At 32.2% G+C, this 27,829-nt stretch overlaps 14 protein-coding genes across 14 annotated transcripts, besides 1 other annotated feature; 6 read left to right on the top strand and 8 right to left on the bottom strand.

The window, feature by feature from the left end:
• Nucleotides 1-547: 547 nt before the first annotated feature.
• TVAGG3_0595530 (Hermansky-Pudlak Syndrome protein 1 family) lies at nucleotides 548-1,924 on the top strand (the record flags this gene model as incomplete). The annotated part of the gene is made up of 1 exon (XM_001328134.1): nucleotides 570-1,868. One exon carries the CDS (start codon nucleotides 570-572, stop codon nucleotides 1,866-1,868), a length of 1,299 nt encoding a protein of 432 aa, XP_001328169.1.
• A 979-nt stretch (nucleotides 1,925-2,903) lies between these two features.
• TVAGG3_0595540 (carbamate kinase) lies at nucleotides 2,904-4,076 on the top strand (the record flags this gene model as incomplete). Its single annotated transcript, XM_001328135.2, has 1 exon — nucleotides 2,904-4,007. The coding sequence occupies one exon, from the start codon at nucleotides 2,904-2,906 to the stop codon at nucleotides 4,005-4,007; it is 1,104 nt and encodes a 367-aa protein (XP_001328170.1).
• A 295-nt stretch (nucleotides 4,077-4,371) lies between these two features.
• TVAGG3_0595550 (multidrug resistance protein YPNP-related family) lies at nucleotides 4,372-5,370 on the bottom strand (the record flags this gene model as incomplete). The annotated part of the gene is made up of 1 exon (XM_001328136.1): nucleotides 4,372-5,370. One exon carries the CDS (start codon nucleotides 5,368-5,370, stop codon nucleotides 4,372-4,374), a length of 999 nt encoding a protein of 332 aa, XP_001328171.1.
• TVAGG3_0595560 (multidrug resistance protein YPNP-related family) lies at nucleotides 5,370-5,816 on the bottom strand (the record flags this gene model as incomplete). The annotated part of the gene is made up of 1 exon (XM_001328137.1): nucleotides 5,370-5,816. The coding sequence occupies one exon, from the start codon at nucleotides 5,814-5,816 to the stop codon at nucleotides 5,370-5,372; it is 447 nt and encodes a 148-aa protein (XP_001328172.1).
• A 1,083-nt stretch (nucleotides 5,817-6,899) lies between these two features.
• TVAGG3_0595570 (Ankyrin repeat family) lies at nucleotides 6,900-7,127 on the bottom strand (the record flags this gene model as incomplete). The annotated part of the gene is made up of 1 exon (XM_001328138.1): nucleotides 6,900-7,127. One exon carries the CDS (start codon nucleotides 7,125-7,127, stop codon nucleotides 6,900-6,902), a length of 228 nt encoding a protein of 75 aa, XP_001328173.1.
• A 121-nt stretch (nucleotides 7,128-7,248) lies between these two features.
• Nucleotides 7,249-7,375: a mobile genetic element.
• A 140-nt stretch (nucleotides 7,376-7,515) lies between these two features.
• Nucleotides 7,516-8,742, bottom strand: TVAGG3_0595590 (spectrin binding; the record flags this gene model as incomplete). Its single annotated transcript, XM_001328139.2, has 1 exon — nucleotides 7,516-8,742. One exon carries the CDS (start codon nucleotides 8,740-8,742, stop codon nucleotides 7,516-7,518), a length of 1,227 nt encoding a protein of 408 aa, XP_001328174.1.
• Nucleotides 8,743-9,241: 499 nt separating this feature from the next.
• On the top strand, nucleotides 9,242-9,743 carry TVAGG3_0595600 (uncharacterized protein; the record flags this gene model as incomplete). Its single annotated transcript, XM_001328140.2, has 1 exon — nucleotides 9,242-9,655. The coding sequence occupies one exon, from the start codon at nucleotides 9,242-9,244 to the stop codon at nucleotides 9,653-9,655; it is 414 nt and encodes a 137-aa protein (XP_001328175.1).
• A 138-nt stretch (nucleotides 9,744-9,881) lies between these two features.
• Nucleotides 9,882-11,063, bottom strand: TVAGG3_0595610 (WD40 repeat-like family; the record flags this gene model as incomplete). The annotated part of the gene is made up of 1 exon (XM_001328141.1): nucleotides 10,008-10,907. The coding sequence occupies one exon, from the start codon at nucleotides 10,905-10,907 to the stop codon at nucleotides 10,008-10,010; it is 900 nt and encodes a 299-aa protein (XP_001328176.1).
• A 2,268-nt stretch (nucleotides 11,064-13,331) lies between these two features.
• TVAGG3_0595620 (cyclin-dependent kinase inhibitor 2C-related family) lies at nucleotides 13,332-13,658 on the bottom strand (the record flags this gene model as incomplete). The annotated part of the gene is made up of 1 exon (XM_001328142.1): nucleotides 13,332-13,658. One exon carries the CDS (start codon nucleotides 13,656-13,658, stop codon nucleotides 13,332-13,334), a length of 327 nt encoding a protein of 108 aa, XP_001328177.1.
• Nucleotides 13,659-14,148: 490 nt separating this feature from the next.
• Nucleotides 14,149-15,624, bottom strand: TVAGG3_0595630 (spectrin binding; the record flags this gene model as incomplete). The annotated part of the gene is made up of 1 exon (XM_001328143.1): nucleotides 14,149-15,624. The coding sequence occupies one exon, from the start codon at nucleotides 15,622-15,624 to the stop codon at nucleotides 14,149-14,151; it is 1,476 nt and encodes a 491-aa protein (XP_001328178.1).
• A 304-nt stretch (nucleotides 15,625-15,928) lies between these two features.
• TVAGG3_0595640 (MORN repeat-containing protein family) lies at nucleotides 15,929-17,112 on the top strand (the record flags this gene model as incomplete). Its single annotated transcript, XM_001328144.1, has 1 exon — nucleotides 15,949-17,076. One exon carries the CDS (start codon nucleotides 15,949-15,951, stop codon nucleotides 17,074-17,076), a length of 1,128 nt encoding a protein of 375 aa, XP_001328179.1.
• Nucleotides 17,113-17,464: 352 nt separating this feature from the next.
• On the bottom strand, nucleotides 17,465-18,792 carry TVAGG3_0595650 (uncharacterized protein; the record flags this gene model as incomplete). The annotated part of the gene is made up of 1 exon (XM_001328145.1): nucleotides 17,469-18,764. One exon carries the CDS (start codon nucleotides 18,762-18,764, stop codon nucleotides 17,469-17,471), a length of 1,296 nt encoding a protein of 431 aa, XP_001328180.1.
• A 1,512-nt stretch (nucleotides 18,793-20,304) lies between these two features.
• TVAGG3_0595660 (ankyrin repeat-containing protein DDB G0279043 family) lies at nucleotides 20,305-23,322 on the top strand (the record flags this gene model as incomplete). Its single annotated transcript, XM_001328146.1, has 1 exon — nucleotides 20,305-23,322. The coding sequence occupies one exon, from the start codon at nucleotides 20,305-20,307 to the stop codon at nucleotides 23,320-23,322; it is 3,018 nt and encodes a 1,005-aa protein (XP_001328181.1).
• Nucleotides 23,323-25,162: 1,840 nt separating this feature from the next.
• TVAGG3_0595670 (ankyrin repeat protein family) lies at nucleotides 25,163-27,808 on the top strand (the record flags this gene model as incomplete). Its single annotated transcript, XM_001328147.1, has 1 exon — nucleotides 25,163-27,808. One exon carries the CDS (start codon nucleotides 25,163-25,165, stop codon nucleotides 27,806-27,808), a length of 2,646 nt encoding a protein of 881 aa, XP_001328182.1.
• Between the last annotated feature and the right edge of the window lie 21 nt (nucleotides 27,809-27,829).

The following is a 27,829-nucleotide window of genomic DNA, read 5'->3' on the forward strand; positions in this document are numbered from 1 at the left end:
CCTGCTATTTCATGAAGAACCTACCAAAGTTTTAGTGTTCGGAGTTACAGATATCGTTTTGTCATATCGATGGCAATAAGATTTCGACTCAATGAACCTTATTATTTTACACCCTTATCTACATTCAGGTTAACTAATAAGAACTGTTAATCATTAAGCTTATCAGATAAAAATATTTTTTCACCTTTTTTTTCTTAGATTAATAGTATAATAATAACACACTACTTTTTGTATTCAATGATACATAATGCTCAATTCAGTTTCAGTATAAAATATCATATTTCGATTTGATTTACTGAAGTTGTACTATTTAGTATAGAGTACATTGATACATAAGAGGGTGTAATTTGAATAGAGTATGCAAATTATCGATAATTTCAGTTTACGAATCTAATGAAGTAACAAATGAAAAATGTAAGTGGATAAATCTTGAAAGCATAAACATTTGATCTAGGAGTCTACAATTTTCCTCTCTAAGATCATAATGAGCCTTATTTTATAGAGAAATTTCAATATTACAAGTAATTCTGGGAAATGCAACGATAATTCTGGATTCAAATTAAAAAAAAATGTTTTCCCCTCAAGATCAAGTTAGGATTATTTCCAGTTCCACAACATTTTATCCTATTGATTCAAGAGGTGATATTGGTCTTACACTTATCAATTCAATTGCTTTCTTGCAAGAAAACTTTAAGGAAAATATTGAATCTTTTACTGCTGAAGACCAGATAGTTGTTTTACAAACATGGAATGGCTTGTTGTTCACAATCACATCTCCTAAAATATACTCCGAAGAAATCCTAAGATTTGCCTTACAAATCATCAAAGATACGGCTGCTTTCCTTTTCGGACCTCATTTCGAAACAACAATGTCAATTAACATTTCACAAGCTCTTAGAGAGCTGTATGCAAAGTATATTGAAAAGTTTTTCACTTTAGCAAACAAAGATTATAAATTCCTTTTAATGATACCTCCAATGGACTTCACATACTCAAAACTGAACAGCCAATTAAAAGAATTAGCTCGTAATGACGTTGTTGGAATCAATGAAACTTTCGTTGAATGCATTATTTTCAAAAGCCATAAAATTATTTCAAGATTTTCACGTGGAGAAAATCCAGTCTTGGAACTATCAGATATTTTCCAGCTCTGCTTACTCGAACAAGTCGTTTATCCAGATGAAGTCGAAGCATCACAATTAAACATGTCTCATCTTAAGATCCACCTCAAAAGCGAAGGACAAATACAGCCATTTATCGTTTCTTCCGGTAAATGCGGTTCTTGCGTCATTATTATCATTAGTAATATCAATCAGATCAAACAAGAGGATAAAGATAGAATACAAAAGATCGGACAACAAATAAATCTTATTGTTGTCTCTTCTAACTCAGAACAATCAACAATTCCAGAATCTTTCCAAATTACTGGGCTTCTCCATTATATTCTCATCAACCGTACAACAGGAGAGGTTTACGAGACACAACAGCAGCTAAAGAGTCAACAGGATCCAAAATGGGTGACTTTGAAAGAGAAATTAAAACAAAAAATGTCAAGTGTCGCAATTCAAGCAGCTGTAACAGGTTCTCCAACAGTAATTAGGAACGAAATGGTGTTCCAGTATACTTACGACCTCATTTTTATTAATAAGAAGCAGAAAGAAGTAATTCCGAAATCAATCCCTCCAACAGTGTTCGGAGACAGAAGTGGTTTGTCCTGGAAACAACTAGCAGCCGATGCAGTGCAGGAAGACAACGTAATGTGCTATGAAATGCTTGCTTGTTATCTTGGAGTGATGAACACTGCAGATGTCATAAAAGCAAACGCACATTTGTTCAAAACAATTACTGGAATCAAGAGATCTCCATGAGAATGTGTTTTATTTATATTTTGTTTATTATTATTTTTAATAAAAATATAATTTGTATCCTTTTAATTATATCTTACTATTAAACTCATTTTCCTACGTAAAGTCTCCTTATCGTACTCCATCCCTCAACGTTGGGTTCAATTTGAAAATGAGACTAAAAAAAGTGAGGCAATTAATAACCAACGTTTGTGTACTTTCTTAGACTGTGTTTGTCAGAAAGTATAGATATATTCATTTTATTAAATATATGAATGTTTTAATAATGGACTTTTTGCAAAGTTGTATGCTAAACATGTGTGTGTACAACCTTCCATAGTTATTTCAATTACATTGAAAAGGAGATATTCCTATAAATCACATTTCCTGATTTTATATATGCTAAATAAGTTAAAATCAGCTCGAAGATAGTTAAAGCAGAATGACAAGACTCAATGCTCACAAAGAAGAGATTTAACAAATTTCCAAAATTTTTTCATAATTAATTCGCGTTCCTTATGCTTCATAACATATTATCTCTCTTACTTTGCAATATATCTTCAATAATTTATGCTTCTGATAACAGATTCAACATTTCTCATTTTGTATGGTTGATCGTAATCGGCAAACCTTTGGTATAATCTCTTAACAAAATCATAGTAGAAAAATGAGACAAAGAGCATGGGGATTGAATCGGGTTGTTTTCATGGGATTACAAATGAAGAAATCGAGAACGTTGAATAGTGATACATAATACAACCATGATGGCGTATACGTTAGATCCATTCATTAATGAATGAATTAAAGTGAAATCCATTCGACCAAACAAAAAGACGTAATATTTGAATATCTTTAGTAAAAGAACAATACAATACTTATATGCATATCATATTAAGTAATTAAAATTGGATGATAACAATATTTTTTAAAAATGAAATCTAAATGAAGCCAAAACTTATCGGATTCAGGCTTGTAGGAAAGCTTGTCATCATTAAATTGACTGTGGAATAGTTGGATGATAGAACTGTGCGTTGATATCTTTAAAATTATTGAAAAAAGATGATGTCTCGAATTCTAATTGACGATGGAGAAAGATCGATTATTATCCTTTCAATTTTCGAGAGTATAAAAATTTTTGAAGGAGCTCAAAGAATTTTGAAGGACCATGAAAACGACGAGAATGACGGTTTTTCCAAGTCACGTCACTTTTACTTTTCGATGAGGATTGTTGTCGCTCTCGGTGGTAATGCTCTTCTCCAGCGTGGCATGAAGGGCACATTCCAGGACCAGCAGGCTGCCTGCCGTCTTGCCATGTCCCAAATCGTCAAGATTGTCAAGGATGGCAATGAGCTCGTTATGACACACGGCAATGGCCCACAGTGTGGTGCTATCTTCCTCCAGAACGTCGCTGGCGAGCAGGAGAAGGTTCCAGCTATGCCACTCCACGTTTGCGGCGCTGAGACACAGGGCTTCCTTGGTGAGCTCCTCCAGCAGGAACTCGATGGTGCTCTTCGTGCTGAAGGCATCAAGAAGAACGTTGTTTCCATCGTTACACAGTCCTTTGTCGATCCAAAGGATCCAGCTTTCCAGAACCCAACAAAGCCAATCGGCCCATTCTACTCCAAGGAAGAGGCCGAGTTCCTTCGTAACGAACGTGGCTACAACATGGTCGAAGATGCTGGCCGTGGCTACAGAATGATTGTCCCATCTCCAGTCCCACAGAAGTTCGTCGAAGAGGAGGCTATCAAGACACTCGTCAACTCCGGCTTCATCGTCGTTTGCTCTGGCGGTGGTGGCATCCCAGTCATCCTCGACGAACAAGAGAACAGAATCAAGGGCGTTGATGCCGTTATCGACAAGGACCTTGGCGCTTCTGTCCTCGCTGCTGCTACAAACGCTGATGCCTTCATGATCCTTACAGACGTTCCAGAGGCTCTCCTCAACTACCGCAAGGAGAATGAGACAGCTATCCGCCAGGCTACAGTTGCCGAGATGGAGAAGTACATCGAGGAAGGCCACTTCATCAAGGGCTCAATGCTTCCAAAGGTTCAGGCATGCCTTCGCTTCGTCAAGTCTACAGGCAAGCCAGCCCTCATCACAGCTCTCGACTGCGCCCTTCAGGCGCTCAAGGGCGAGCGTGGCACAAAGATCGTTCCAAACTAAAGTTCATTTAGATATTGGGATCGACAGGATAAGTAAACATCTCAGTTATTTATTAAAATATACCTAACTACTTATCGTTTTTTGTTATAAAATAAACCTAAAATTTTGATTTCATAAATCAAATTAAAATAATCTTTTTTTAAACATTTCTTGATAGTGAAAAATGATTTCTCTTCACTTATCTAAGCTGTTTCATATATTATTCTTTAGTTTTATTAAAAAGGTTTAATTTTTTCAAAAATATCAAGTAAGAGTTTATTCAATAATTCACCATGATGATTGTTTAATGTGCAAAAAATATAATTTTGTTATTTAAAATATCATATATATAGTTTATAAATAACAAAGAACAAAATAACATAATTTACAACTCCTCGAGTGGCTTATCAGAGTCATTAGATGGTGTTGTAGCAGCTGTAGGTGTAGTAGTCGTTGTTGTGTCTTCCTTTGTCTCAGATTTGTTTGCACTTTCTTCCTGAGAATCATCCTTGTTATCAATGAAATCATGGTTTCTGTACAATTCAATGAGTGGTTTGATAACAATGATGAAATCAAGAATGAGAATTGTTGTATCATTTAAGCAATATGTGTAAATCATTCTTACAGAATCATGCTTGTTAGTATAATAAAGAATCAAGCCATAAACAATATAGAATATACCTCTAACAATACTTGGTGTCATTGCTGTCCATGCAAAACCTAAACATTGAAGTAAAGATGTGACAATTTCATTGACTCCTGTTGTCCAATTTGTAATGAATGGCTTAGGAATCATTGTCTTAGCATATTCTAATGTAGCTTTATCACTCAGCCAAATCTTTGCAACAGAGACTGGAGCACCCACTAAAACTCCTAACCAAATAAATTGTGGAATCAAACTTGCAGTGAGAGCAATGAAAAACAACTTCTTAACTCTGTCATAATTCTTTCTACTGAATGCATAAGAACCTGGACCAAGGAGACCCTGACCAAATGCAATAGAAAAGCAGTTAGCGAGTGGCTGGATCTTGAAGAAAACAGAAAGACATGGACCACATTGGGCAATAACGCCTTGTGAAACTGCAGCTGTTGACATTAAATTAATGGCAACTAATAGAGGGAAAAGACCCATGATAACGTTCAAAATATATGGAGTACCAATCTTTAAACCAATGTATGTATCGTAAATTGGCTTCTTGATGAGATTGGACCATGATGTAATTGTTTTGAACTTTTTGCTGAAAATAAGGCTTGTAAGAACAATTCCTGGGATGGATTGGGAAAGAGCAAATGCAATACCAGCATATTTGAATGGAACCTTAACGCCAAAGAGTAATAATGGACCGAAACAACCGCAATTGAGGACAAAAGCAGTAAATTGCATTAAACCGGCAAGAATTGAGCGGCCTTCAGATTGACATCCACAGCCATATCTGCCGAGCAACCCATATATTTAAGTAATGGACTTGCAATGAAATAGCAGATAATTGGAATAATAATCATTGAAAGAAACACTAATCTATAAAGATCTGCAATAACTTGAGCTGCCTTGTCATATTCATTTGCACCAATCAAACCACTTGTTCTAGCAACGCATGATATTGTGAAATAAATGTTTGCTGCCATACATAAATATCTAACTGTAGAAGCAAATCCGACAATAGTAACTTCAGTTTCTGTATAAGCTTTTGATATAAGTAAAAGATCAATGGCATCGTGAATTCCAATGCCAACCATGTAAATTACAGGACCGACTGATAATTGCATCAATGTGCGCAATGGACCATGTTGTTCATATCTCTTCTGTTCAGCAGATAATGTCTGGGACATCGTTTGGTCAATATTACTTAAATAAAATTGATTTTTTCTATGGTTATACACACTCACAATTTTTTGTGAAGGGGATCATTTTAAATTTTCAAGCAAAGATCGCGAGGAGATGTTTATATAATTTCAATAAATACACAATATTTAACAAAAAATTTGAGGATTGGCCAGTTAACAGTTCGATCCAATTCAAAAATTGAGATAAAATGCAATGGTGTCAAAATTTTTGTAATGAATTTGTTGTCACACATAATCCTTTAGAACAACTCATTAGCGATGTTCAAATAAACTATCAATTGACCACAAAATTTTTCAAATAAATTTCACATTTCACGAATCTATTCTAGACATACCAATATAAGACGATGTCTAATAGATTTTATAGAATATTTTCGTAAACAAATTGATGTTATGTAGATTTTAGAAAAATAATCCTTTTCAACAATCAACAAAATCAAATATCGCTAGTTAAACATGTGTCAATATCTAGAAGAAGGAATGAATTCACATGAAATTATCATATTTGTAGCACTTTTACCAAATCTTATCTTTTTGCCAATCAAAGAAAAGCGATAGTTATTGCTCAAACTCAGCTGCAATGAGTATAATTCGAGGAATTATTATCTCGATTGATGAAATTTTATAGCCCATAAAATGGCAAATTTTTGAAATTCAAATGATCTAAAATTGAATAGATAATTGTTCAGAATATAAACGAAATCTAACGATTTTATGTCTCTGTAATTTGGGATCAACCACATCCTACCTTTCATAGATGAAATCTATGAATTCTCATGAAAATATAATTCAAAATATTATTATTCAGACAAATTGTACAAATTAACAAGCCATATCAAATATTGTTAATTTGTACAATTGAAAATGAAATTAATTTTTTTCGCCTAAAATAATGTTTCATTTAAATGATATATTGATAGATCCAAACAACAATATTAATTTCATGGATTCTTGATCATTCATAATTCAAAATATTCTTTTATCAATTAATTTTAATTTCAATTATTTTTTTTTATTTAGATGCCAGATTCAAAATGAGTTAATATATAAAAGTGAAGGTATGGTATATTAATTTGTTTGTGAAATAAGAGGTGTAGCGATTTCTTTACTACCATTATATGTTGTAAGTTGAAGAAGCTCTGATTTTTCTTTACTATCTTTATCTATTGCAATATGAAGTGAGATTTCTCCATCATTATCTTTTTCATTGATATTTGCACCATGTGAAATAAGAAGTTCGGCTGTTTCTTTACTATTATTTTGTGCTGCATGATGAAGAGAATTTTCCCTGATCATTCTAGAAAAAGTAATTATAAATCACTACATAGTGCTTCATATACCTTTTACACTTTTTTTGTTATTAAAATGAAGATATGCTGATATTATGACCCTTAATAATAATAAAAAAACTTTAATTTTAAGGCTGCACTTACGCCCATCTGACTTTGATTCAAATTTTTGACAACCGGCGTGAAGCGCCATTGAAAATTAACCTTAAACATATGAATTGAAGGCTATGTCATAAGGGGGTAAGAGCACCCTTAAATAAATCAATATTTTAATTTGGCTTATAAGGACCAAAATGCTTTTTGGCAGACTGCTCTTAAACTCGAATTTAACATTACGCTCTTTTTCAACTGAGAATATTTAATAAAAAAACTTTAATTTTAAATAAATCAATATTTTAATTTGGTTTATAAGGACCAAAATGCTTTTCGTAGACTGCTCTCAACTTTGGATTCGATCTTGCCTTCTTCTTCATTTGATCTAAGCATGTCTGTTTGGTCAGGGACTGAGAATAAATAATTGCATTTGGATCAGCTCCGTTATCAAGCAAGAAATCAATAATCTGTGTTGGAGTTGTAATAGCCGTAAGGAAATCTCCCAAAATTGTATTTTTGTCTTTGGAATGGTAATTAATATTCAATCCTGAATTTAGAAATTCTTTGAGGATCTCAATTGTATCCTTCTCTTCTCCTATATCCAGGCTGTAGTATGGGCCCATTCTTCCATCTCTGTCGAGTCTGTTTACATCGATTCCCTTTGCACACAAAATTTTTGCGATTGAAGGTTTCTTTGACTGGCAAATCCAATGGACAGCGGCCTGTGCTTTGATATTCGGTGGGAGATCGACATTGTCCATCACGTCAGCAAGCTGCTTGACTGTATCTTCAAGAGAATAGAAACATGCAAGGCTCATTGCAGTTCTGTTCTCTGCTGAAACGAATGATGGGTCAAAATTAGCACCAAGAAGTAAAGGAACAGCTTCTGATTGTTGGACCATAATGGTATGCATAATTGGCGTAGAATCGGCACTGAGTTTTGTTTTGGCCATATTAGCGAGAAGCGCTGTAAGACAGCCAATGTTCTTTGAAGAAAGTATGAATTTGAATGAATCTTGAATTGTTTCCTTGCATTTGACTGAAAATTTATCGCAACTGTAGCCATATTTGAAAATAAGGCTGAATATCTGCGGTGTCTTTGAAAGAGCTGCTAAAAAGAGGATAGATGTTTTCTTATTTTCGGGATTTATGTAATCATCCATAAATAATTTTCTTTCGAGCTCTTTGAGCCCATAATTAGTTTCATAATATTGAAGGATGTATTCAGCAACATCACAAGAACCGGCATAAACGGCATAGTGAAAAGGAGTTTTAGCATCATTTGATTGGATATCAATCGGGAAATTGCATTTAGATTGTAGATATAGGAAGCACTCGAGTGAATTAGCAAAAGCTGCAATATGAAGTAATGATAAGCCATTTGTTTTTAATGGAATTGAATTTGAATCTTCGATTTTAAGGTCATATTTGGTATCTGAATCGTTTTTAGTGCGGTCAGGATGAACCAATTTCATAAGGGGCTCAATATCATTATTTATAGCAGCTGTAATCAGTGAATCACTACTCATTCTTGAACTATTTGTTCCCTCAAAAAAATATTTTTTTTCCCAGATTAGAGTTAGACTAATTTTCCACCATTTACCTCATTAAAACGCGCCATCCTCTGATAAGTCTGTAATATATAAATTTTTCCCAAAAAATTTTTATTGGAAATATCGCGACACTGTAGGGGCATGAATCTGGCAAAAAACCGTATGTAAAGATATTCTTAGATTCTTATAGGGAGCTTAAGTTACGGATAACATGTTCTAAATATCGATGCCAGGTAAACAGACGTAATCAAAGGAAAACAAATCAGCCATGATCAATATCCTTGAATACAATATAACTGTCATCCTTCCTAAGAGATTACGCCGAGGATTCGAAGAAAAATATATTTCTAATTATGATAATAATTGCCAAATCATTTTGGAATTATATTCTTTGGATGCTACATATGCTTCACCGATGTTCTTTCAAGTACCTTGAATGCAAGAAAATTTTCATATCACATGTCACAATAAACGTATGGATGAAGATACTGTTGCAGAAGTCTTAAAGCAAAAGGGATACAATGACATTCCTCAAGATTATATTCACGAATTTGTAGAATCATTGAAAAAAGATCAAGAATATAATGAAAATGCAACAAATAAATCAGCCAACAGTAATAATTCATCAGTAAAAGCAAAAACTAAATCAAAACAAGTTCCAAAAAGGAATAAGAAGTCAACAACTGGTAAAACATCTTCAAATCAAAATCCAAAGTCTCAGATACCAAAAAATCTTTGCAATTTTACAGATGAAGATGATGTCACTAAATTTTCAAATGAAATGAAGCGCCTCAGACAGGATGAAAAAGATCTATTAGATACTTTTGAATGCGCAATTAATTTCTTTAAAGGAAATTATGGACCGAATTCAAAGAATGAAAGCTTTTAGGAAATGCATATTACTGCATTAAGAACTTGTTTTTAGAGATATATCTTCGTTATTTGTTATTTTTTTATATTCTAAAACCTATTATTTGTTTTATTAAATTAACATATCAAACTATGCTAATCAATACAATGACTTGTATAGTTTACTTTTTATTTTTCTAAAATAATGAGAATAAATTGAAAATGAAATTTTTTTCTAAAATTTAACTAATAAAATCTATATTAACCAAGCCATTAACTCACTAAAATCTCATTGATAGCTCATTAAATGAATCTTTTAAAATAAATAAAATTTGGATCGTCAAATCCAAACAAAATCTAATTAAATATCATAGCAATAGTCTATTTATTCTTTATTCGCCATCAGCATCATCTTCTGCACCTTCTTTCTGAGATCTCAAAAATGCAACAGGATCTGTAATGTTATACATCATTCCTCCTCTTGTTAGGACAGCAAAACCTTTTTCTGTAACAGTTGGAGCTGAAACAAATGGAGTCTCAGCCAAGAATTTGCATCTCTTGAACTGTCCAACGTCTTTTGAAGGTTCTACAAGGGTCATTCCTTCATCAAAACCAATTGCTGCAATGCATTCATTGTCAAGAGTCCATAAAGCAGCGGTTCCGTTCTTTGATGCAGGTTTTGTTGTAGTTGTGGCTGTTCTAAGACGTCTTGAGTCAAAGATTCTAATTCTTCTATCATCACATGCGACAATGATCATTGAATCATGGCAGTAAATGGCAACAGGCTGAGAAGATAAAACCGCAGATCTTTCAATCTGATCTAAACGCGAATCAACAACATTAATTGTGCGATCATCTGTAAAAACGAATGTATTATTATCAAATGCACTCAAGCCATTAGGAATACCTGGTGCATTAATTGTATTTATTGTTTGAAGATTAGATGGATCAATAATTCTTACAGTATGAGACAAATCATGAGCTGCTATAATGTTATTTGCGGTTTTTTCAATTGCAGAGAAGATACCAGAATATCCATTGATTGAATTTGTCAATGAATTTTCTCCTGAATGAAGTGTAACAAGTCCCTTAGAGTCAATTGTTAAAAATTTATCATCATGACGCAAAATATCATAAATTGGAGATTTTGATGTGTAAATTATTTCACTTCCGTTTTTAATGAGGTTATTTCCATCTGTATAATATGCAGTATCACCTTCAAAAGCAATACGGCGTCTGTGACAACCGATAGAAACTGAGGTTGGAGAAAGTTTTACTGCTTCCACGCTCATTCAGAATTTTTTTGAGAACATATCGGCGTGAAGCATAAATTTAGAGATTTATAATAATATATCCATTGGAGAGCACTATAGAACTAATGAATCTTCCCAATATTCTTTTGAGCTTTTAATCAGTCTCTTATCTCAAAATTTTAGAATAATTTTCACAAAATGTCAAAATTTTAAATTTACAAATGTCAGATTTTATAGTTTACAAATGTCAGATTTGAGATTTCCTAAATAAATTTGATGCTTTTTCTTTTTTCCTTAGCCTTTGGAAGTTCTTTGGCAAAAATACAGAAAGATTCGAATGCTGATGTTCGAATAGAACAATTTGGAAAAAGAAATTCTCCATTTGGAATTAAAAAACCAAATGATTTACCATTTTGCTTTCTTAAGTTCTTTGATTCTTCAAAAATCAGCAAGAAAAATACAAATAATATCACATTAAATCAAAATTCCAAGTTATTGTTCCCAAATTTTAATAATATTTCAAACACAAATTTATGTACCGATAAATTATACTCAGAAGATCGAAAATCAATTATGAATGCCATTAATAATCACTACTGGGTCAAATTCTCCATCAAAGACTTAAATTATTTCACAAAATTTGGAGCAGAATCAAAAAATGGCGTCAAAATCTTTACGGAATACAAGTTTATATTTAAGACACACCAAAACTATATCTACGACTTCATAATTCATACGTCAAAACCACAAAATATTGCTGATTTAACTGAAATTTCATATTCTTATTCTTCTGAATGGATAGAACTTAGTAACATATCAAACAGTACGTTCTTCTTCAATAGAAATAGATTAGAGAAGTCTCATTTTTGGCATTTGACCTTTTTGACGTTAATTTTCTGTTCTACGGCCATTTTAGCCTTCAAAATTTACAGATTCTACATCAGAAACAAAATGAATCAAACACTGATCGATATAATGATGACAGAATTTAATTCATTTGATTTTGAAAAATGGACTGAGCTTATGTCCGATATTTTCAGGCCTCCTAAGCATACATGGATACTATCAATCTTTATTGGTGTTGGTGTCCAATTAATTTCAATATTTTTCATGAATGGAATAATTTATTTAATTTTTATGAAATTATTCTTGAAAATCAACGGATTTTACATTATTTTATTCTTGTCATTCATGACAGCACCAATTGCATCGTTTATTACCACTCTTCTCCTCAAATTTTATTTTACAGATAATAATTTTGGTTCGTTGATCAGTTCTTGCACTATTACATTGTCATTAGTTGTTTATGCACTTGTAACAAGCTTAATTTCAAAAATTTCCTATTCATTTAGTTATTTCCCAATTATTTCTTTACTTTCGATAATAATCGTCGGGACAATTATCTGTTTCACTTCATCTGCTTTCGGAACATTTTTATGCAAAAAATTTGGAATTTCGGACAAAAATTTGATTGCTCAAGCTCCTCCAGTGCCATTAGATATACCAAAGACCGGACATACGTATTACAAGCTTGCTCTCTTTCCTTTGGCCTATTTATCCTATCTTATTACGAAATCTGAATTAAGATTGTTTTTATTAACGTTCTGGAACATGACATTAGTTTGGGATTGGTCATATTTGTTCATCAAAGCTGTTATTGTTTTCTTTTTGATTGGAATTTCAACAATTTTGGTTGTTTTCTTTTCTTTAGTTTTTCAGAACTATAAATGGCAATGGTTATCATTTATAGGTCCAGCGCTGTCCGGAATCTTACTGTTTAACTTCTCCAGAGTTTGTTACAACAAATTTGATCATACTCCTGAATTTTCTTCAAAAATACAATACTACATATATTCATTTTTAATGTGCTTATCATTCTCTCTGTTTAATGGATCTGCTGGATATATTTCCTCGAATTTATTTACATTTTTCATTTACAGACCATGGGCAGCGTACTAAAGTAGTGGAAAATGCTATTTATTGTATATAGATCCTATGTACATATATCATGTTATCTATATTTATGTTTTTAATAAAAATAATAATTTTGTTTATAATTGGAATAAAATTTCATGATTTTTTGATAGCTACATTGTCAACAAATATCAAATTAGTTTGATAAAAATAATTTTGTTTATAATTGGAACAAAATTTCATGATTTTTTTTTGATAAATATATTGTCAACAAATATCAAATTAGTTTGATTTAAATATTTTTTGTTTATAATAAGAACAAAATCCCGGTTAATCGAATGAGAGATTTCGTGAAAACTCTGCTCTAAGGATATTTGCTTGTGATTCCTTATAAAAGTTAGTTTATTGGCTTTAAAAAGGCAAAGTTTTCATTCTGAGACTCTAATGCTTGAAGTCCAAGGATGAAAACCCTGAAATAGAAAAAAGCATGCATAATCAATGCAAAAAAGTGGAAAATTGAGCGAATTTTAATCGTATTTTTAATGGTCCCTAATTTGCACCATTTGAAATAAGAATTTCGACCATTTCTTTAAATTCTGCTGCATAATGAAGAGCGGTTTTCCCATATTTATCTTTTTCATTGATATTTATACCATGCGAAATAAGAAGTTCGGCTGCTTCTTTACTATTATTTTCTGCTGCATAATGAAGAGGGGTTTTCCCAGATTTATCTTTTTCATTGATATTTATGCCATATGAAATAAGAAGTTCCGCTATTTCTTTACTATTATTATATGCTACAGTATGAAGAGTAGTTTTCCCATCATTATCTTTTTCATTGATATTTGAACCATATGAAATAAGAAGTTCGGCCATTTCTTTAAATTCTGCTGCATAATGAAGAGGGTCTATATCATGCAAAATAAGAAGTTCGGCTGCTTCTTTACTATTTTTATGTGCTGCATAATGAAGAGCGGTTTCTCCATATTCATCTTTTTCATTGATATTTATACCATGCGAAATAAGAAGTTCGGCTGTTTCTTTACTATTATTTTCTGCTGCATAATGAAGAGGGGTTTCCCAGATTTATCTTTTTCATTGATATTTATGCCATGCGAAATAAGAAGTTCCACTGTTTCTTTACTATTATTATATGCTGCTTTATGAAGAGCAGTTTTCCCATCATTATCTTTTTCATTGATATTCGAACCATATGAAATAAGAAGTTCGGCTGTTTCTTTACTATTATAATATGCTGCTGTATGAAGAGCGGTTATCCCATATTTATCTTTTTCATTTATATTTGCTCCATTTGAAATAAGAATTTCGACTATTTCTTTAAATTCTGCTGCATAATGAAGAGCGGTTACTCCATTATTATTATTTTATTTATATTTGCACCATGCGAAATAAGAAGTTCGACTATTTCTTTACAATTGTTCATTGCTGCTCCTTGAAGAGCAGTAAATCCATGTTGATCTTTTTCATTGACATTTGCACCATGCAAAAGGAAAAGTTCGGTGATTTCTTTACGATTATTAAATGCTGCTTTATGAAGAGCGGTTTTTCCGATTTCATCTTTTTCATTGATATTTATACCATATGATATAAGAAGTTCAGCTGTTTCTTTGATATTTATACCATATGATATAAGAAGTTCAGCTGTTTCTTTGCTATTGTTAATTACTGCATAATGAAGTGAGTTTATTCCATTTGAACTGAATTCATTGATATTTGCACCATGTGAAAGAAGAAGTTCGGCAGTTTCAATATTATTATATCGTACTGTTATATGCAGATTAGATTTTCCATATTTATTTTTTTCATCGATATTTGCACCATGAGAAAGAAGAAGTTCGGCTGTTGATTTACAATTTTTATATGCTGCTTTATGAAGAGCAGTTTCCAAATCTTCATCTTTTGCATTTATATTTGAATCATGTGAAAGGAAATATTCGCAGATGGATGGAATATCGAACCATGCAGAATTAATAAAGCAATTGCTAATATCATTAGTTTGATCGTAATAAACAAAAAATGCTTCAAGATTATTAAACATTCCGCAATATTTTAAATCGATCCCTATATTGTACTCATTCATCAAAAATGTAACAAAATCAATGTTGTGTGAAATAATTGCATATATCATGCATTCTTCATTTGGGTGTTGATGTTTCAAACATTCACTCATGATCTCTGGATTTCCTCCTAAAAATGAAAGTTCTAGACATTGTTGAGTTATTTCTGAGTTAAATTTAGTTCTTAATAACTTGAAACAATCAACTGCTCCATGGTAACAACATAATTCAAGTAATGAAAATTCTTCTTGAGGATTTGGATATAATCTGCTTTCAAGTTTTTGATCTTTATCAAATCCATCTGTTTCCGTGAATGAGATGAATTTTTCTAAGTCATTATACATAATTGCTCTGTAAATTGTATTTTCTGAATGAATATTGAGATTTTCTAATTTAATTTCGTCGAAGTAATCATATTTTTTTAATTTAATGCCATATTCTTCATAAAATAAGTAATTTGAAATGAGTTCAACATTAATGACCTCTCTCACTTGATAATCATCAGATATATGTTTGGCAAGAGATAAATATGACCTTGTATAGCGATTTTTATACGGGATAATACTTAAAATGTTTCTGATAATCATTTGGGGAGGAATTTTCTTTGAATCAATCAATTCAGTTTTGATCATTTTGTAAATTGAGTTCAATTCTTCTTCTTTTTCAACTTTTAACTGATATAATGCATTATATGGATCAATAAAGTATTTATATATACTTCGAAATTCGCTGTATTTATTTGGATGAACATTTTGGTCAGACATTAAGTAGCAATCCTTTAGTTTACAACTATTCAATTTTCGACAGTTAAAGATACTTTTTCTCCATGATAGAGTTAATACCTTTCAGAATAAACATACCCGTAGTATACGCATATCATTCTCTATCTTTTTGCCGTTCCAGAATTTAAAAAGGAGAAAATTGACCAAAAACTGAAAAGATTGATTTTATAGTTTTAAGAACTTGGCTAGAGCATATGACGAGACATGCAGACCAGCATGAAAGCATAACACACTCATATCAGTTGATTTAGCTTAATATTTTCATGATTTATTTTTTTTGCACGTTATCAATTTTTTTTTTGGGAAATGACTGAAGAAAAACAGATAGAATATCCAAAATATGGACCACGCGAAAAGTTTGTTCATCCACCAAACAAAGATGGTATTGCACAGTATAATTACGCTAATCCATTATTTTCTTACATTGGAGATTGGAAAAATGGAAAGAAAGACGGCCACGGAAAGTTTTTCATCGGGAAGAATAGCTACTATGAAGGCGACTTCCGTGATGGTGAAATGACAGGAAATGGAAAAAGAGTTTTTCCAAATGGATCAGTTTACGAGGGAGAATTCATTAGAGGCGAGTTTTGCGGCAAAGGAAAATATACAGATGCAGCTTCTGGCGAAGTTTATGTTGGAGATTGGAAGGATAATAAAAGAACAGGAGAAGGCGTATTAACATTACCAAATGGAACAGAATATAGCGGACATTTCGAGCGCCATAAGCGTAATGGATTCGGAAAATATACAAATTCTAACGGAGAAAAGTACGAAGGCGAATGGGTTGATAATAGAATTGAAGGAAAGGGCAAAATGGTGTATGCAAACGGCGATGTTTACGAAGGTGACTTTGTTAATGGCTTAAAACAAGGTCAAGGCACTATGATTTGGGCTTCAAGTGGTTTATCAGTTATTGGCGAATGGAAAGATGATAAATGCTTGTATAATCCAACAGGACTTACAATATCAGAATTACCACCATTTACTCCAGGAACTATCCTTCAAAATATTACAATCAATATTACAGGCGGTGATGGAGAAAGTGGAAGAGTATTGAGCTTCATGATCGAAATAGGCAGAATAGATCCAAACGCACCACAGAAAAAGCAACCAAAACCTAAAAAGAATGAAACAATTTCTACAGAGCCAAAATACTTCGTTATTGATCCAAATACAGGAGAAACAACAATGAATATTACTACTGAAAAAGGAATTGCTACAATTCCGCCACTTACAATCCCTCAAGATGCAGAACAATCAACTTACACTTTGATCGTTAACGATATGAGCGAAAAGGATCCTCTTCCACAAGCCATTGCAGACTTCAACTTTGTACCTCCAGCTGCTGCTGTTTCTGAGAAAACATCAGCTAAAGGAAAGGCTCCAGCCAAGAAATCAGTTCCTGCAAAATCAAACGCAAGAGGAAGGAAATAGAGATTATTTTATTTCATTTTTGTTATTAAAACCAACAATTATAATTTGATTTTTTTTTCTTGACTTATATCTCAAAACATAGTTCAAATAATTCATAAAAACGACTCCTAATTTAATTTATGAATAAAATCTCTTGCATATTTGTCGAATATTTTAGATTTATCTCTCTCTCCAAAGATTGCTGAATAATTACAGATATCTGACTTGTTAAAAGCTATTCACTCATAGTTAAAAAGACAATATTCTTTGAAAAGTTAATTTTTTTTTGTCTTCGAAAAGTTATTCAAATCGATAATTGTTTTTGAGTGAATATATCAGATATTTCATTATTAAATGAGTAAAATAAATGTATGTTAAATATAATTTTGGTTAAATACAATAAAATACAAACATTATTTATATAAATAAGAAGCTAAAGGTAAAGTAAACTTATCTTGTGGTATTCCGGTTTGATATGCAGATCTGTAGCTTTTCTTCTTTGGAGATTGCATTGTCGATGAATTTGGGTCAATATTATTTAGTCGACTTCGAATTTGTCGAGATAAATCTTCAACTGTAAATTCAGTTAGCGTTGGCTGATAATCAGGAGTCAATCTAGATATATAATCATTGAATGCAGTACATAAATCTTGTGTTGTGCTCTCAATTGTGAATCTTCTTTTATGAATATCTTGAATTTCATCATCAACAAGTTGGCCAACCTTATCAAAAGTGTCTGATGGCTCGGTGGTGATTCTGTTCAGCTCTGGTAAGAAGGAATTGAGTTCGTAAATAAAATCATCAGTTGAAATCTCAGGTTGAATTGAAATATCGAGAGATTCAGATTCCATATTTTTGTGGCGAAGGCTTTCTGATCTATTTTTAATCGATTCTAATTTATTTTTTATAATAAGTAATTGAAATTCCGCTTTTGCAGATTTTTTCCAAGTTTCACTCTTTAATTTCTTCATTTCTTGTCGCATGACCATTGTTTTCTTAAGGACTTTGTTCCTATCATGAACAGCTTTCTTGTAATCGTTGATTGTAGAATTCATCATCATTTGCATCGAAGAATTTTGAGCTTTAAAAAGCATAATCGTATCTTGCATTGAAGAATATGTTGTCTGTTGATGTGGTAACTCAATACCAACGTTAAATGGTATCATTGGCGGTGAAATAGAATTTACTTTAATTTGAAGTTCTCTTTGTATGTCTGACATTAGTCCTTTTCGAAATGTTGATATTATAGGTTCGATATCGTCTGATTTCTGAAAAAAATTGTTCAGTTGCGTTGTCAAATCGAGAGATAATGATTTCAAAGAATTATCTAAATATTTTAGGATTCTTTCTTCGAAATTAGTTATTATAGATTGTTGAAAAGCTGATTGAGGCGGTGGTTGTGTTGCTGTAGGAATTGGAGATATATTTGGAGTTGGAATTACAAGATTTGGTAAATTATCAAGAGGAAGGTCTTGTAATGAAATTTTCATTTGAGGTTTTCGTTGTTTCTTAGGTTTATTTACTGGTTTTGTTTGTGGTTTAGGTTCTTCTTCTTTCTTCACTTCTTGAGGAGTTATATGTTTTGGTTCTTCTTGTATTGTTTCAATTTTTTCCTTTCTTGCCTCTTCTTTGGCTTCTTTTATTTGAGTATCTTCGGCGAGGAGACGGTCAAGATCATCCATCTCTTTTCCAAGAGTTGATGATTCCATTTCGCCGTTTTTTAATTTTTTTATTTTTGAGACATTCAAAAATTCTTTACCAGATTATCCAACGTGGCTGATTAGTTTAATTCATCGAGACACATACCATAGACATCAGAATTGCTCTAAGAGTATTGAAACAGTTGCTTCTTTAATACTTTTCAATATTTTGATTACAATTACGTCACGAGTTGTTTGTTGTTTGGACCAATTCAATCCTCAGCTATGCCACATCTTTGTGTCCCAAATTATCACTTTGTTTTTATATGTCAACTCGAAATTGCATATTTAAATTTCCAAATGTACAGACATATTAAAGAAAGTAATAAACTTCTTTTAATTCTGCCAATATTCGTTTAGTAGTACATATTCCAAATTTAAATTTCGACTATTAACCAAAAATTAAATGAGCATTAAGCCAATTTTCATGTTTTAAGTCTCTACGACATACCATCTCAACAAAACTGAGAAAGCATCATTTAAAAATTGAATAAGGGACTAATATATTTTTGATTTTTTATTATCTTCCTATATTCTATGATAATGTGTAATATCATACTCACTATAAGGATGAATTTTGAAAAATTAATAGGCCAGATGAATTTAAAAGATTATTCCAAATTTTATTGAGAAATATTGCAAAAAAATATTAAAACAATTACTATATTTTATATCTTTTTATGATATATAACCAAATGATGAACAAATAAATGATTTTAGGCTTTGGGAAATTCGTAAACCTCAGAATTTCATCTATGTCAAAAAAAATTCAATACTAAATTTGACTCTCTCGTAGATGCCCTTGCTCTATAATTTAACTCAATTTAGTGATTTCATAAAGACATATGATACATTATTTCACTTAAACTCAACAGAAAGTGATGAAAACATTTTAAATTCGATAAATTCAATTTTAATTTTGAAATATAAAGTTCAAATTCCAGATCTTGTTTTGAGCATTCTCACAGCAATCAAATTTAATTACCGATCCATCCGTCTTTATGTCCAAATATTGAATCAAATCTTTTCAAAATATTCGGTTTCTGTAATACGATCAGAAAACATATTCAACACTGCAAAATCATTACATATACGACTTTTAATTGCTGATACGAATACATACAAAGCAGAATTTAAGCAAAATTCATTTCCAAAAGAAAATGATGTTCAATTCATGATTATGAATGATCAAATTGATAAATTCATTGAATTTGCAATCGCAAAACAATTAGAAGATATCACTGTTGAAATCTCGGGCTTTGAAAAACTTTCACCTCTTGAAGCATGTTGTTATTTTGGTTCTGTTAATATTTTTAATTTCATTACTTCAAACTGAAAACAAGAAACAACAGAAAAGTGTTTACAATATTCATTTATTGGTGGAAATTCTGATATTATCAAGGAAATTCTAAAATCACATCAAATTGATAAGGTTTGCTTGGAATACATAATTTCGGCACATAACAACGAGTTTCTTGATTATGTCTTCGAGAAGAATCTTTTCGAACCAAATGATTATGTTTATGGAGCAATCATCAAATCACAAAACATGAAAGTTGTGATTTTATTGTTTGAGAAAGATCAAAACTCGATAATTCCATGGTGTGGTGCTTTTCCTCAAACAACAGATTTAATTAAAAAAGAACTCCTTGATTTTTCGAAACAAACCGCTGACAAACAATCACTTCTTCATTTTGCAGCTGCATACAACAATATGGAAATTTGTAGATTTATATTGAATTCTCCAGGAGTTGTTAAAATTGATCCTAATTTGAGAGATAAAAATGGAAAAACAGCTCTGCATTATGCTGCAGAAAATAACAGTGAAGCAATCTCATGGTTACTTATTTCTCTTGGTGCCGATATAGATGCAAAAGATAGTAAAAAGAAAACTCCTCTTCATTATGCCGCGAAGAATAACTGCAAGAAAATTGCCACTTTTCTTATTACACATAAGGCTGATATTTTTGCAAGAGATAATAAAAACCAGACAGTTCTTCATTTTGCAGCAGCTAACAATAGTAAAGAAACAGCAGAATGTCTTATTTCCAATGGAGCTCCATTAGATGAAAAAGACTCAAATGGATTTACAGCTGTACATCAAGCTGTTAGGAATAGTAGTAAAGATGTATTATCTATTCTTTTATTGCATGGTGCAGAAATAAATTCAATAGATAATTATGGAAAGACAGCTCTTCATCATGCAGTTTCAAACAAAAACAAAGAACTTGTATCGATATTACTATCAAACAAAGTAGATCCAAATATAAAGGATAAAAACGACAAGACTGCACTGCAGATTGCAAGAGACAATAAAAGCAAGGGAATAATTGAACTTCTTGCCCCTCTAACTACAGAAGAAAATGAAGCGAAAGAAACTACTCATAACAATGTTATTGGGAATATTGAATCAAGTTCTAATGGATCTGCTGAGATTTCTTATACTCTAGATAAGTCAACACCTCAGAAATCTACCTTTTTCAACTCACTTAGCAATGAATCAGCAACACCTTCTCAAAATTCTCCATTCAAGAATATAATGAACAAGCATCCAGCGACGCCCGCCCAAATTTCTCCATTTAGTGGTATAAAGAACATTCAATCAACACAACCTCCTCAGCAAACTGCATTAGACGGTCCTATGATCAGTCAGCAAGCAACATCAATTCAAGGTGTTGTAAAGCTCAATCAACAAACTACAAAAATTAATCAATCTACATCACCATTTCAACATCCTTGGAAAATAAATCAATCAGAAACTCACATTCAACAATCTCCAAGGATCAGTCAACCAGAAACTTCTTTACAACAAACCACAAGAACTAATCAACCAACACAAGTTCAACAAACTCCAAGAACTAATCAACCAACACAAGTTCAACAAACTCCAAGAACTAATCAACCAGCACAAGTTCAACAAACTCTAAGAACTAATCAACCAGCACAAGTTCAACAAACTCCAAGAACCAATCAACCAGCACAAGTTCAACAAACTCCAAGAACTAATCAACCAACACAAGTTCAACAAACTCCAAGAACCAATCAACCAACACAAGTTCAACAAACTCCAAGAACCAATCAACCAGCACAAGTTCAACCAAAACTAATAGCTAATAAATCAGCACAAGTTTTACCACCACCACCACCAATAGCTAATAAACCAGCACCTGTTCAGCAAATTCCAAGGAATCATCAACCAACGCCTCTTCAACAAACTCCTATAGCTAATCAACCCACACATGTTCAACAAACCCTCAGAACCAATCAACCAACACAAGTTCAACAAACTCCAAGAACCAATCAACCAACACAAGTTCAACAAACTCCAAGAACTAATCAACCAACACAAGTTCAACAAACTCCAAGAACTAATCAACCAACACAAGTTCAACAAACTCCAAGAACTAATCAACCAACACAAGTTCAACAAACTCCAAGAACCAATCAACCAACACAAGTTCAACAAACTCCAAGAACCAATCAACCAGCACAAGTTCAACAAACTCCAAGAACTAATCAACCAACACAAGTTCAACAAACTCCAAGAACTAATCAACCAGCACAAGTTCAACAAACTCCAAGAACCAATCAACCAGCACAAGTTCAACAAACTCCAAGAACTAATCAACCAACACAAGTTCAACAAGTTGCAAGAACTAATCAACCAGCACAAGTTCAACAAACTCCAAGAACTAATCAACCAGCACAAGTTCAACAAACTCCTATAGCTAATCAACCCACACATGTTCAACAAACCCTCAGAACCAATCAACCAACACCTGGTCAACAAACCGCAAGAATTAATTTACCATTGCCTCCTAAGCCTGCAACTTTACAGCCAATTCCAAGTCCTTCTAAATATAAAGATGGCAAAACACCTCTGCATATTGCTGCTAAGAATAATAATAAAGATAAAGCGGAGTTTCTTATTTCTCAGGGTGCCGAAATCAGTGCAAAAGATTTCGAATCCGGAAAAACACCTCTTCATTATGCCGCCGAGAACAATAGTGTGGATGTTATTGATGTTCTTCTTTCTCATAGCGCTAATATCAATGGAAAAGATAAAGATGGGAGAAACGCACTTCATTTAGCTGCCATGAATAATAAGAAAGAAGCAGCAGAACTCCTCATTTTCCGCGGAGCAAATGTCAATGCTAAAGACAACAACGGATTCACTCCTCTTCATTTTGCGGCACAAAACCCAAGAAAGGCCATTGCTGAAGCTCTAATTGCTAATGGAGCTCACCTCAATGCCAAGGATAAAGAAGGCCATATACTACTCCATTACGCTGTTCTCAATAATAGAAAAGCCACATCAGAGTTGTTAATAGAGAATGGTTCCAAAATTAATATGAAGGACAAAGATGGAAAGACTCCAGTTCACTTTGCAGCTGAAAACAATCGAAAAGGAACCGAAAAACTCCTCAAATCATATGGTGGCAATTTTAATATTCAGGATAACAATGGTTATACTGCTCAAGATTACTCTACACCACCACCTCCCAGATACTATTCTCAATATAATCAGAGAACTAGTAGCAACAATGATCCATGTCGAATCTCCTAATTAATTTTTTCTCATAAATATAGCTATTTTTTTTCTATTTGTTTTTTAACATAAAACCTAATCTATTATTCTCATAACTCATTGAATTATATATAATCATAATGGATTCATTAAATTTTATAAAAATGCGTAATAATTCAAATGATTTATTTAAAATATTTGACTTTTTCTGTTTTAAATAACTACATAATTAAATGAATATTATGTATGCTCAATAAAAATGATCGATATCGGGAAAAAAAGTTTGACTTCAGCAACATAATGTATTAATTGTTTATTCTTGGTATTTGACAAATGTACAGAATATTTTTTGATGCTATTCTTGATAATTTGATAAAATAATTGTTTTTCGAAAGACTTTTAATTTATCAAGCAAAAATCATTTCAACCTACTACTCGACGATAAATTAATCTAGGGCATCATGAAATAATTAGAGATTGAGATAAAAAAGGAATTATCAACTTATTTTATCTAAAGAAGCAGCTATGGGCTCATTTATTTTGTATGATCTAAATGCATATATGTGATTTGGAACTATACTAAAATGAAGAGCCAGCTTCTGGTAGAATCTAAAAAACGATCAAAAGTCAGAAAAACCATTCAAATATTTCGACCAATTCAAAAAGTGCAAAATATTTTTTTACCAATAAATAAACATTCTTAATGAGCGATAAGTATTTAAAACAGTTTGAAGAGTTTATATGGGCATATGAAAAGTTATTCCACTTAAAATCAAATGAGATAACAGAAGAAGCGTTTAATATGATAACTTCATTCCTCATTTCAGAATATAAAACACATATATCAGATCTAATCTTGAGCATAATTGTATCGATCAAGTTTAATTATCGATCTATTGAAATTTATACAAGTATGCTTAACCAAATCTTTTCTAACTTTTCAATCAAAGAACTCAACTCCGAATATATCTTCAGCACTGCAGAATCATTAAAAATGACTTTAGGTAAAAAGGATGACATTTATCAAATTTCTTATGACCAAAATTCATTTCCAAAAGATAATGAAATTTCATACCTTATAATGAATGACCAAGTTGATAAATTCATAGGATATATAATTAATAAACCATTAAAAGATACGTGGTTGGAAATTCCAAGTTTCTCAAAAATGTCACCAATAGAAGCATGTGCATATTTTTGATCTGTCAACATTTTTAATTTTCTTATTTCAAGTTTGAAAGTCGAAATCACAAAAGAATGTTTCCAATACTCATTTATTGGTGGTAACACAGATATCATCAACGAATGTTCAAAATATCATCAACTTGACAAAGTGTGTTTAGATTATATTGTTTCATCTCACAACATCAAACTTCTTAATTATGTTTTCGAGAACGATCTTTTCGAAACAACAGATTTTGATATTTTTTCTATCATCAACTCACAAAACTTGAAAGCAGTGATTCTTCTTTTTGGCAAAGATAAGAACTCTATCATTCCATGGTGTGGAGCATTCAAACAGACTTCCGAAATTCTTAAAAATGAAGAATTTGACTTTTCTAAAAAATCATCAAATCAACAAACTCTTCTCCATTTTTCATCAGCATATGACAATCTCGACATCTGCATAATATCATATTATTCATCACAAATTGACATCAATGCCAAAGACATTGATGGCAAAACAGCTCTTCACTACGCAATCCAAGTCAAAAGCAAAGATATTATTGATTTTCTTATTTCTAATGGAGCAGATATAAATGCAAGAGATAATGATGGGAGTACAGTTCTCCACTATGCTTCTGAATTAAATAGTAAAGATATCATTGAATTTCTGATTTCAAAAGGAGCAGATATCAATGCAAGAGATAATAGAGGGATGACTCCTCTTCATTCTGCAGAAGAAAATCACTGTGAGGATGCAGTTCAAACACTTGTTATAAATGATATTGAGATTAATTTAAAAGATAATGAAGGGATAACGGCCCTGCATATTGCTGCATGGAATAACAGTAAATCTACATGTAAAATTCTCATTACTCATGGTGCAGATTTAAATATCAGAGATAATGAATATGGAAGAACACCTCTGCATTATGCTGTTGAAAATAATAGTAATGATGCTTTAGATATTTTAGCTGGATATGGTGCTGATATCAATTCAAAAGATTTTGAAGGGAAAACTGCATTTCATTATGCAGTTGAGAATAACAATTTAGAACTTATAGAAACCCTTATTAACTATTGGGCAGATATTAATGCACAAGATAAGGAAGGGAAAACACCTCTTCATTACTCAGAAAAAAATAATCTGAAAACTATCACAGATTTTCTAATTATGAATGGAGCAGATATTAATTCAAAAGATGATGACGGATTAACTATTCTTCATCATGCAATATTAGATAAAAACCTAGTAATTTTAGAAGATTTAATTATAAATGGTGCAGATCTTAATGTCAAAGATAATAACGGATTCACAGCGCTTCATCACGCAGCATTGAATCGTTATAGCAAAGAAACTTTAGAACTTCTTATTTCCCATGGAGCATCTGTAAATGCCATAGATAACAATGAGCAATCACCTCTTCACATTGCAGCTTGGAATAATGATATTGAATTTTTGGAAGTAATGCTTTCGCATGGTGCCTTTATTAATGCAAAAGACAATAGTGGTGAAACCATTCTTCATCACGCTGCTTGGAAAAATAGTATAGATTTCTTAGAAACTCTTATCTTGAAAGGGGTAAATGTCAATTTGAAAGATCAGAATGGCCAAACTGCCCTACATCAAGCTGTCTATTATAATAATTTAGAAGTAGCACAAATACTTGTTGAAAATGGTGCTGTAGTTAACTCACAGTATGAAAATAAATGGACCCCTCTTCATTATGCAGCATATTATAATAGAAAAGAAATAGCAGAATTACTTATTTCAAGTGGTGCTGAGATCCTGGCTAAAAGTAATAGCGGGAAAACTCCTCTCCAATATGCAACACTCAGAAATAATTCGGATGTACTAAAAGTTCTTATTGGTCATTGCGCAAATATCATTCAAAAAGAAGATCTGCCTAATGCAACAGATAATAATGATGGTGTTGCCGAGCCTCTTATTAGACAATATGAGTATCTACTTGAAAAGGTTCGTGAATTAGAGGAATCTCGTCAACGGCAATACCTATATAATATGAAAGTTGCAGAGATACCATTAACTGGTCAAAACATATTAAAAGACAATCAAGAAGGAAAGTCTCAACAGCAAACAATATGGAATAGTATTAAACAACATTCGGAATCATCAATATGGCCAAATATGGAATCAAGTAATGAAATGATAATTTCTGATCCAAAACCAGTTTGGAGCAACAAAGAAGAAAATTCATCTGGTGAAATATGGCCATCAGTATCACCGAGTTTTCAAAGAGATACATCATCACATCAAATTTCATGGAATAATGTTAAAGGCGCAGCTCCAGCTGCTCCAAAATGGCGAAATGCGTCAAAGGATTTCAAATCAAAATCATCTATTGCACGTTCACGGATTTGGCCAGTTACTTCGAAAATCAACCCAATTCAAGAAAAAACCAGACAATTACACGAGAATACTACTAATGAAACAGATGTTTTTACCACTTGGCCAGATACATCACAAACTTACAATCCATCATCCAACGCGACATTTGAAATTGATCCTCCCGCTAAATCTACTAATCGAACAAAGTGGAATAATAGAGAAGATTCGGAGCTCACTTCTCTTTGGGAAAATGCTGATAATAAGCAGAAAAGTTTTCAAAAACCATCCTGGAAAAATGTTAAAGAAAAACAATCATCCTCGTTTTGGGCAAATTCGAATCAAGGTGGAACTTCACTTCATAAAAATGCTTGGAACAGTAAGAAGACTGCAAATACAACTCCCTTTTTCCAAACTCCACAAACCAATGCTCTTCATATCGCTGCTAAAAATAATAATGTTGCATCAGCAGAGGATCTTCTTTCAAAAGGATTCAATGTTAATGAAAAGGATCATGAATCTGGGAAAACACCTCTTCATATTGCTGCTGAAAACAATAGTTCAGAGGTTATAGAAATTCTTCTTGATATTGGGGCAAATATTAATGCTAAAGATAACTCAGAAAGAACCCCATTACATTATGCTGCACAAAATAACAAAAAAGCAGCAGTTGAAATTCTTATATCTCATGGTGCAAACATCAATGCAAAAGATAAGAATGGATATTCGCCTTTGCATTATGCTGCTATTAATAGGCAAGGAAAAGAAATGGTAGAATTTTTAATCTCAAATGGAGCACGTATCAATTCTAAAGATAAAGATGGATATACACCACTTCATCATGCAGTTATGAACAATAGAAAATTAACAGCTGAACTTCTTATTGAGAACGGATCTTATCTCAATTCTCATGACAAAGATGGGAACACTCCAATGGCTTCAGCATTGGAATTCAATAGCAAAGGATCCAGTAAGCTCCTTAAATCAAAAGGTGCAAAGATTGATACATGGTAATAATCTTATAGTAACTCTTTA

This window comes from Trichomonas vaginalis, chromosome II (genome assembly GCF_026262505.1).
Source record: "Trichomonas vaginalis G3 chromosome II, whole genome shotgun sequence".
Taxonomy (NCBI): Eukaryota; Parabasalia; order Trichomonadida; family Trichomonadidae; genus Trichomonas; species Trichomonas vaginalis.